Consider the following 9,755-nt stretch of genomic DNA (forward strand, 5'->3'; position numbering starts at 1 on the left):
CTTCTGCCGGGAGATGGAGACCCGTGCAGGAGCAGGGCTGGAGGGCGAGGGAGGAGAGCCAATGAGGCGCCAGGGGGACGAGGGGCAGCCAATCAGACGGCTCGGCGGAAGGGGCAGAGGTCAGCGGGGCGGAGGAGGCCAGGGAGGAGGCCAATGAAAGGCTCATTCGGAAGCTGGCACCTGGACCGACCTTTCCGGGTCTGAGGCTGAGCCCTGAGCCGACCGGACCCCGACCCATGCCCAGAATCCAGCCAGCGTGGCAGGACATAAAACCCAGGTCCTCCAGTACTCCATGGTTCTGGTGGCACGAAATTCACCTTCCCTACACCCCAATTGCCCTCCTCTCCCCTGAATCCAAACACCCAGGCTCTGACTCCATGACTCTCCTTCCCTGGGTCCCTGCGAACTGACCTTATTTCTCAGTATACCACACTGTCCGCTCTCTTCAGGGGTTCCCCGTCCCACCCTCCCACCTCTACCCTTCAAGCAGCAAAGCCAGTACCCAGTCCCCTCAAAAAAACACACAGCAGCCAGAGATTGTAAAATGTGTATTAAATTTCACATCCCCAGTGGGGAAGCCATCCTCATAGAGGTAAGAGTTCCAACCCAGTAACAACGGCAATGAGCCACCCCTGCATAGTTCAACCATCCATCGGAGACAGCAGGGGCTGGCGGCCGCCCCTGGACAGAGATTTTCTCCTCTTTGCTGGTGGGGGCCGGCTGTGACCCCCCCGGTGGGGGGACATGACTGGAGTCTTAGGTCCCTTGGGGGTACCCTTCTGTTTCTGGAAGGCAGCTTTCTTGAGAGGCTGCTCTGGCACCCGCTGTTTAACCTCCTCAGCCCCTGTGGTGTTCCCCAGGGGCTGACCACGGTCCTCAGGCTTGAGAGTGGCCTGCGTCTTGGAGAGGGACGGCGCAGCAGGTGTTTCCGTGCAGGTGCCCTTAGGAGGAGCGTGCCGCTTCCGGAAGGCAGCTTTCTTGGAGGACTGCAGTTCGGGTGACTGCTGCTGTAGCTTCCCGGCTACCTTTGGTTCCCTGACCCCTGCTGCTTTTTCAGCTGGCTGACTGCTATCCTGCAGCTTAGAGGAAGCTTGGGCCTTTGTGACAGAACACACAGTGGACACTTCTGAGTCTGTCCCTCTGGAGACACCGTTCTGCTTCTGGAAGGAAGCCTTCTTGGGATGTTTCCGTTTCTGCAGCCGCTGCTTTGCTTGACCAGCCACTCTGGCCTTCTTGGCAGGCTGCCTGCTGCTCTCAGGCTGGGGGGTCACCTGCCCTTTCAGGTGGGGCAAGTCTAGATTTGTAAGGGTGGATATCACAGAATTTCCTGAGGTTAAAATTAAACAGATGGTTTGAGAAAACAGGCCTCATCACTGGGTCTTGATCATTAGTGGAGGTAGGTAGAGGTATTAAAATAAGGAAACTGCCGGGGTACTATCTCTTGGCCAAGTGTTCCACACAATTGGGACGGTGCCTAAGAGCAGATTACCTGGCTTCATATTACTTAATATCACCTGGTCTTTACGCAAGTCATATTTGAACCCTGTATTAAAGAGAAGGCATCACTACCCATCCCCATCCTTGGGCCAAAAGGTTTTCAGAGGAAGCTGTGCCCCCTTGAGGCCAGCAGGTAACAAGACACTCTAAGGAGGAGGCGAACCCTGAAAAAACCTGAAGCACTGGGCTTTTCTTTTAATCAGAAAAGATATTTTTTTCATGCAGAGTTTGACGAGATGCAGGAAAATAAGAATGCACACAGAGCAACTAGAAAAAGCTGGTCTTCATTAATGAAGACATATTAAATATGTATCTTTACAGTTACAGCAAAAAAAAAATGCAAGAAATTTTGCTACTTCTTAAAGAGGTTTTTGTTTTGTTAACATTCAGATGTGACTTTTGTTAAGAGGCATTGTTTATGAAGAGGAAAAAAAATCAACTCAATAAGTCATGTTGTTTGTGTCCAGAGAAGCCCGCCTCTCCCTCTTCCAACTCAGCTCAGGGTGGCATCCCAGCAGGCAGAGCCGTCAGGCTTGTTTCAGAAAACCCCACCCTTCCCCTTGAGATCAAGGCCAGACTCCTCAAGATGGCTGAGGAAACGATCTGCAATTAGTGTGATGGGCTCAGAGAACGGACAGTTCTGAGGAGTCGCGTGCCAACCCAATGCTGACAAGGCTGGACTGGCAGAGGTCTATTACCAGTAAGGCAACCCTCGGCCAAGAAACCACACTCGCACTGGGAACGCGTTTAGTGCCGACCAACTGCAGCCATTTGGCAGGATCAAGGGAAAGACCCCACCCACGTGAACCCCGTAACGCACCGAATGGGGCCCAGGCTTGGGAACAACTAGCTGGGATGAAAGGGGTCTCTCACCCAAGCGTGCAAAGGCCAGGAGAGGGAGGCCGAGATCCGCCCTTCCCCGCAGTCACACCAGAAAGCCTCCTGAAGCTATGGTAGAAAGAGCAAAGGTGGAGAGGAGAGGTACAAAGAGCACACTGCTTACCTGTTTGGGACTGGGGGATAGAATTGGAGAATTTCTTGAACTTGGCAATAAAGAAACCGTCCACGTTGTGGGTGTGAGGGTAGAAGCGGCGGGTGGAGCGCAGGGTAGGGTGGAAGCGCCTTTCCCGGAAGCGGGTGAAGCCCTCCTGGCCGAAGTCCAGGCCCGTGGGCACCAGCCGCACGTTCCTTTTTCTCAGGGCATAGTCTACCACCCACTCGTTCTCTTCCACCTGACGTGTGGGGGAGACAGAGACGGAAGGGAAAGCGGAGCTGGAGCCGAGGGGTGCTGGGGGGCGCCGGCGCCAGCCCTGCCCCCCTCGCCCCACGACAGGCCTCACCATGATGGAGCAGGTGCAGTAGACGAGGTAGCCCCCCGTCTTGGAGGTGGCGCTGACAGAGTCGATAGCGCTCAGGAGCAGCTCCTTCTGAAGGTGAGCGCAGCGCAAGATGTCCTTCTCATCCTGTCCCAGGACGGAGAGACCCACAGCGCTGGACTTTCTAAAGGTAGCCTCAGGAGACGTGAGCAGCTGACTGCCCACCTCCCACTCCGCTTCACCAGCCCCCCTTCCCCGAGACTTTTCAGCAGGTCCCCCAACCCCTGCACCTTGTTCGTCTTCACTGCTGGGTCCTTGGAGATGATACCGGTGCCACTGCAGGGGGCATCCAGCAGGACTCGGTCAAAGCCCCCCACCACCTGGGGAAAAAGGCAGGCTAAGTGGATGTTTTCGGCAACCTGAACCATACCGATTATTTCCTAAGGGCAGGTCTCAACATCCTGAGGTCGGGAAGGGAGCAGGTGAGACGCCCCAGGAGAGACACACAGCGGGGAGCCCCACCTTGGGAAACTGGCGCCCGTCATAGTGGCTGATGACGGTGTTGGTGACTCCCAGCCGGTGCAGGTTGCCCACGACGCTCCTGAGCCGCTCGGCGTTGGCGTCGTTGGCGAGGATCACACCTGTGTTCTTCATGAGCTGGGCTGAAGGGAGGAGGGCACAGTGCTCACCAGCAGCTCCTGTGCCTCCACACCTGCCGGCCACCCTCTAGCCCAAGACTCTGCCTGTGAAGTCTCACCTCTTCCCCAAATAAGCTGCAACCCCACCGGCTACCCGGTCCGCACCGGCCCTGTGATGAGCGAGCCCGCCAGAATGACTTTTCTGTTACTGAACGCCCTTCTGATCCTTCAGACTAAGTTACTTCTTCCAAGGGATAACAGTTTAATAAAATGGTTACGACTAATTATACGTAGCGGTTACTGTGCCAGGGACTTGCATATGCGCACCTCAACCCTCAGGACCCACGCATAACATAACAGCCAACACGAGCACCATCACCTCGCCGTTCCACAGGTGCCCAAGGTCACGTGGGCAGTAAGAGGCCCTCGTGGGGCTGGAGCGGGGCCGCCCCCAGAACCTGTGCTGCCGCCCACTCTGCTGACCGCCTGTGCAACCCCACCTCCTTTCATAAGCAGAGCGCCAGCTGAAGCCTAGCCCCACCGGCCCTTCTCATACCTATGTAGCTGGTCTTTCCTCCAGGGGCACAACACATGTCCAGGATCCGCTCATGTTCCTGGGGTGCCAAGGCCATGACGGGCAACATGCTGGAGGCCCCCTGCAGCATGTAGTGCCCAGCCAGGTACTCGGGAGTGGCACCTGTGGATGAGGACCCGCCTGTGACATGCTGGGACGAGGGCACGGGCAGAAGGGCTCCGGGGCAGGGAACACTTACCAATGGGCACCGAAGTATCATATACCACGAGTCCAGTCTTCGACCACTTGCCCAGGGGATCCAGGTTAACCCCACGATTGATCAGCGCCTGAAAATAAGATGGATGAAAGTGTTAAAACGTCGGAAGCTACTATACCCAGTAGGGGACTGGAGACGTGACACCCTGGTCCTGGCAGGAGGCCCGTGGCACCACGACCCCTGGAGCTTAGTCAGGACACAATCATCACAGGCGCACAGAACAGTCTGTCCCATCCCATAGTCTCCTCTTCCTTAGCCTCAGGTTCTAACTCAAGGTCTGAATTCCATCCCAATGGAGCACACTGCCAGCTCCTGTTCTTTCATCTCCTGGAAATGGACCCCGACTTTCCAAGAGCCTCAGCCCCCTTGCCATCCTAAAACTTAGCGTTATTGGTTATAGCAACGTTAAAGATAACTATCGAGTTACCTTCCAGGAGAGGCAACAGAAGACAGACACCAGGAGACAGACAACACACAAGGCCACACCACTGCCTCTGGCACCAGGGTTTTAACCTGGGGCCCCTGAACCCCTGGAAATGAGGAGCTTAAAACACTGCTTGTGTGTGTGTGTCACGTCTTTTCCCGGGGATAGGGAATCACAGCCTCACCAGCTTCTCAATCATCTACGAGGCAGACAACCCCCTCCCACTTCTCTGTGAGGCGGCATTTTCATCGTGATGCGGATGTCTCAGCCCTGTCACAGGGAGCAGAGGCTGAAGGGACGAGCTCCCCAATCGACAGAGGTCCTCAGCCCTGCCAGACAGACCCAGCGTGACACCAGGCCTAGGTCTGCCTCCTGGGACCATGCCTGTACCAAGAAATGCCTAGGTACTAAGACCCCCCACGCCCAGTGCGGTGGGACGGGGGGGGGTAGGCGGGGGTCTCTGGGATTCAGTGCCTCCCTGAGACAAGCAAACCTCAGGGCCCACCCCTCACCTGAGCGAGGTCCCGGCGCCGGGTCTTCAAGGTATTGGTCCTGAGGGTGATGGGCCGAGGCACCTCATTGGCTTCCAAAAACTCCACCAGCTGGGACAGAGCATGGCAGGGAGCAGGTCAGGCTGGCCTAGGAGCGCAGCCAGAAAAGCAGAGAGCAAGGGGGCTGGCTGCCTTCTTACACAGTGTAAGAGAAGAGAGAGTGAGGAAAGAAAAGCATGAAGGGCATCAGAATGGCAAGTCGGTACCTCAGACAGAGGGAAGAGGTCCATAAGCTTGCCAAGGAGGAAGTCTCCATAGGAGTAGTAAGTGGCCAGGTCCTTCCGAAGCCGCTGCAGATATTCAGAACGAGACCGACCTTCCTCCCGCTGAGTCCCAAAATCGCGCAGCACTCCCACTATGTCTTGGATGCGCTTGTGAACTCGCTGCAAGTCTGGAACCTGGGCATGTGGACCTGTTAAGGAACTGCTTCCTGGTTTCCTGGGGCCTGGAAATGCCTTCTCCCCAGCATCCCCCTCCGGCTCCCCCTGCCCCAGAAGGATATCCTGCTCCATCTCCCCAGCAGGGGGCAGCACAAAAGTCTCCTCCTCGTCCGCGTTGATCTGCAGGTCCCCTTCCATCTCATCATCCTCTTTGGGACCTGACCCAGGGGACACTTTCTCCTCTTCCTCCTCTTCATAGGTCTCCTCCTCACTCCACTGGCCCCTATAAACAGGTCCAAGAACAGAGTGGTTCACAGATCAAAGCAGACACCTCCTCCTTCCTCACATTTTCCTTCATCCCAGCCACTGCCTACTCTCCACCCTAAGAGTTTCCAAAACTCACCCAGCAACAGCCTCCTGGGCCTTCTGCTTCCGAGCAGCCCTTTCAATGGGCAGCAACTGAATAAAGAGACAAGAGGCTGGTGATGCAAAGCTTGCCCTTCCACCAGCCCATGAAATACCTCCTACCTCTGTTTTTTTCCTAAATACAAACATAACTCTTGCTCCCAGAAAAAAATTTAGACCCTGAAAAAGTGAATATAAGATTAGCAAAATATTTACCATTACTGAAGTGAAATGATGGATTGAAAGAGTTCGGTACATTGTTCTTCCCATACCCATATGTACACGGGTGGGCAGGCAGGACACGGACACACACACACACACATACACACACACAAAAACTTCCCTGGGCACCCGTTTTGCCATATTTTCCTCCACGCTTACTCTACATTTTTCACACAGTTAAAATCAGGATTCATTTTCGAGTCTGTTTCTCGCCTTTTCTCATTCACAGATCACAAGCATTTTCACAGACGCAATGGCCAAACGTTAATTTAGCATACGAATGAACCACAGTTCACTTAAGCCTATTAGGCATTTTGGAAGTTTCCAGAGTTTGGGCATTATGGTCCACATGGTGCCTGGAAATCGCAAAACAGTAGCTCTGCAGAGAGAAGGGGGGTTGGGGGAGAGGGGTGAAAGTGGGAACTTCCTTTTTATTCCATACGACTCGATTATGCTTGAATTTTCCTAGTAACACACTCATATACTTAAACTGTATAATACATGATAACTTCTTATACTTCGGCAAGTAAACCTATCTACGTTCTGGATCACCTTTCTAAGGTGGAATTACTAAGTGAAAAGGAAAAACCTTTTTAAGGTTCTCAGATACCAAATGCTTAAAAAAAAAAAAAGTGTGCATTTCTAGTCCCAGCAGTGGGGCCATACAAGTGTCCACCTTCCCATGTCCTCACCAGCACTGAGCATCGTTATATTTTAAAGTGCTCTATCCTGTGGCTCTTTTAAACTTGCACATGCGCTGAGAGGAGGTAAGGTGCTACGAAAAGTGATGGAACGCTAAAATCCCTTTTCTCCACTCAGGCTTATCCTTGTCACCGAGAGATAGTCTCAAGGATCTGGAAAGACTCTAAAAGGCAAGGATAGCTTTCTGAAGACCCAGAGAGATAAAGCTCACCTCTGCACCGTCATCCTCATCTTCGTCCTCTGAGCTGGAGTCAGCTCCATAGTCATCTACCATATCAGCGTCACTGTCCTCGGAGCCCCAGAGGTCCCCCTGGTTCGCCACACCACCCTCTTCAGAGTCTTCCTCCTCTTCCTCCTCGTCACTGCTGTGGGTTGGTGCTGGGCGCTTCTTGCCTCGAGCACTGTTAAATAAGGACGGGGCTCCCTTCTTACTGGGTGCCTGGACAGCTCCTGCAGAGATCCCAGAGGGTTTGAAGAATCCTGGACTGATGGCAGCCACACACTGATGGAGCCTCTGTACTTCCTACCCCCAAGAACGTCCTCTGGCTGTTCCTTTCACTTCAGAAATACTCAACAAGCCCCTCCCTACCCAGGACCCAGAGGACTCCTCACGTGGCACCCAGCTCCTATGTCCACTGACCTTCTGATAGCTTTCCAGGCAATGGTTTGGCCCCAGGGGACTTATTCATCTCAGGGGCTTCAGCAGAGCCCAACCTCCTCCTGGCTGCCCTGAAAACAGAAAAGGAGTGAGGAAATGGAACACACCTCTAGGCTCTGCCACTTCCCAGTGCAGGGAAACCTGACAGTCCCCAACAGCTCTTTCCATCAGCATGATCACATGGGAGCAGTGCCTAAAGATGAGTGGGACCAGTTTAACCTGGGTAACGTAAGTCTAGACATGCACACTCACCTCTTTCGGGCACGACTGGACAACCTCTTGAAATTTTCATCACCACCTGTTTAAAAAAAAAATTTTTTTTAAACAGGCAGAACAGGAGGTTACAGGGGAAATGAAAAAAAAAAAAGCAACGGGAAAGGAAATAAAAGGGAAAAGAATTGGAACACTAGTTAGAGGCAGTAGATGATGACTCACTCCACTGTGCTCTACCGGGAGCTGGATAAGAGATGTAGAGGAGATGATTTCCACCTGGCTGTTCACCAGCCAAATCCAAACAGGGCCTCCCTCCAGACTGATTTCAACACACAGCATCATCGTCATTCTGGTAACACAGATTCAAAACTTTCTTCTCCCCTTTCTTTTACTCTCAACTCATCAGTTACCAACCACGATACATTTTACCTTTACAACTGCTGCTGTTCGTACATGCTCCAAGAAACAGAAAATTTAAATCTCAGCTCTGTCATTTAATAACTGTTTACAGGTTAACCTCTCAGCACCCATTTCCTTAGCAGGGCCTCTCTCACAGGACACTGAGAATGAGAGGATACAATGTGTCCAAAAGCTTCGGTATAGTGTTTAGCATTTGCCAACACCTCAGTAAACTGCATCTTTTATATGATGTTCAACACAAACTGCTTGCCCACTCTTCCCTCCCACCCAGTCTTCCATGCAGTAGACTACCAACCATGCAGGAACCAGTTCTGTGCTTTCCCATCTCCATGCCCTCAACAATGCAGTTCACAGTGACTGGACTATCCCCTTCCAACTTCCACTTGCTAAAATGTCACCCATTTTTCAAAACCCAACTGCTTCACAAAATCTTTTCAAACAAAATCTTCTCAAACTCTCTAACTCCGTGGGATCCCCCTTCCTCTGAACTCCCGCAGTGTTAAACCACACCTCTCCTTGCATGAGTACTTGTGTCCCAGTCGCATCTTCCCTAAGTTCTAAACGCTAATGAGAGTACTTCATTCCTACTTATTTCCTAGTAACTCATTAAAAGAAAATTCCGGTTGAACAGAAAGCGAACACACAAAATGACTAAAAAAACGGAAGGGTTGCGCTACAGATAAAAGAATAGCGCAAAAGCTGGAGAATCGGGAGAGGGAGCACGCCAGACCCCTACCTGCAGGCAAGAATTTGGCAAGTTCGGTCTCGGCACCTTTCTGTTTCCGGGCCTTTCGGCCCGGCCCGCGCTTCTCCTTCTTCGTAGGGTCCAATTTACGCCCCATGGTACTGAGGAAAACAAAACGGGAGACAGTAGAAGAGCGCGTATTGTAAGGGAAAGGCAGAACGCAGACGAAGCGAAATGGAGCGGGAGAGGGTATCGCCTCCACCAGAACCTCGACTCAACAGCCCCTCGAGGCCTGTCCAAACCTCCACTCCACGCTGAGCCCCGGGCCCTGGGTCTCACGCCCTAGGTACCGCGTACCCCCACCCTCCCCACGCCCCAGTCCAGGCCAGCGCCTCACCCTTCCTTCCCCAAATTCCTCCAGACGCGCCCGAAGCCTCGGCTCACCTGGAAGCCAATCCAGCCCCGAGACGGGATTCGGAAGCAGGCGCGGAGCTCCACGTGCGGCCCAGGACAAGCGCTCCGACGCCGCACCACGAAAACGTCTTACGCAGGCGCCCTGCGTGCCTGCCGAGGCCCCGCCTCTTCCGGTCTTCCGGGCCGCCGCGGAAGCCGGAACGTTTGCTTACCCGGCCCGCGCGGGGCTGGGGGGCCGTGCGGCCGGGCACGATTCTCGGGCGGACCGCTCTGCTTTCCCCCCGGCCGGAGAAGGTGGTGCACCCAAGGCGTTTTCGGCTTCCCCGCCCTCCCCTCCGGGCATGGGCCTTTCGCCTCACTGCAGATTTGTCGGAAATACTGTACCCGAAAGCAGCCCCTTCCCCTCGAACGGAGGCGCCAGAGCCGGGCCCTCCTCCGC

General features: G+C 53.8%; 1 protein-coding gene and 1 long non-coding RNA gene across 2 annotated transcripts; one reads left to right on the forward strand and one right to left on the reverse strand.

The window, feature by feature from the left end:
* Positions 1-531: 531 nt before the first annotated feature.
* Positions 532-9,500, reverse strand: NOP2 (NOP2 nucleolar protein). The gene is made up of 16 exons (XM_067695533.1): positions 9,347-9,500; positions 8,954-9,063; positions 7,837-7,882; positions 7,567-7,655; positions 7,138-7,376; positions 6,001-6,056; positions 5,718-5,880; positions 5,424-5,621; positions 5,179-5,268; positions 4,225-4,312; positions 4,008-4,148; positions 3,336-3,475; positions 3,104-3,193; positions 2,838-2,960; positions 2,501-2,729; positions 532-1,327 (listed from the first exon to the last, which is right to left on the reverse strand). The coding sequence occupies exons 2-16, from the start codon at positions 9,057-9,059 to the stop codon at positions 642-644; spliced, it is 2,484 nt and encodes an 827-aa protein (XP_067551634.1). The 5' UTR covers positions 9,060-9,063; positions 9,347-9,500; the 3' UTR covers positions 532-641.
* LOC137201546 (uncharacterized) lies at positions 2,889-3,735 on the forward strand. The gene is made up of 2 exons (XR_010932215.1): positions 2,889-3,003; positions 3,259-3,735. It is a non-coding gene; the product is annotated as an uncharacterized lncRNA (long non-coding RNA).
* Positions 9,501-9,755: the final 255 nt, after the last annotated feature.

This window comes from Pseudorca crassidens, chromosome 11, assembly GCF_039906515.1.
Source record: "Pseudorca crassidens isolate mPseCra1 chromosome 11, mPseCra1.hap1, whole genome shotgun sequence".
NCBI classification, from domain to species: Eukaryota; Metazoa; Chordata; class Mammalia; order Artiodactyla; family Delphinidae; genus Pseudorca; species Pseudorca crassidens.

Excerpts from the sequence above, each read along its gene's own strand:
- NOP2 (XM_067695533.1), bottom strand. The coding sequence starts at position 9,059 with ATGGGGCGTAAATTGGACCCTACGAAGAAGGAGAAGCGCGGGCCGGGC. Across the intron at positions 2,730-2,837 it reads ACTGCACCTGCTCCATCATG|GTGGAAGAGAACGAGTGGGT; the intron begins GTGAGGCCTGTC and ends CCCACACGTCAG. Across the intron at positions 1,328-2,500 it reads TATCCCCCAGTCCCAAACAG|GAAATTCTGTGATATCCACC; the intron begins GTAAGCAGTGTG and ends TTTTAACCTCAG.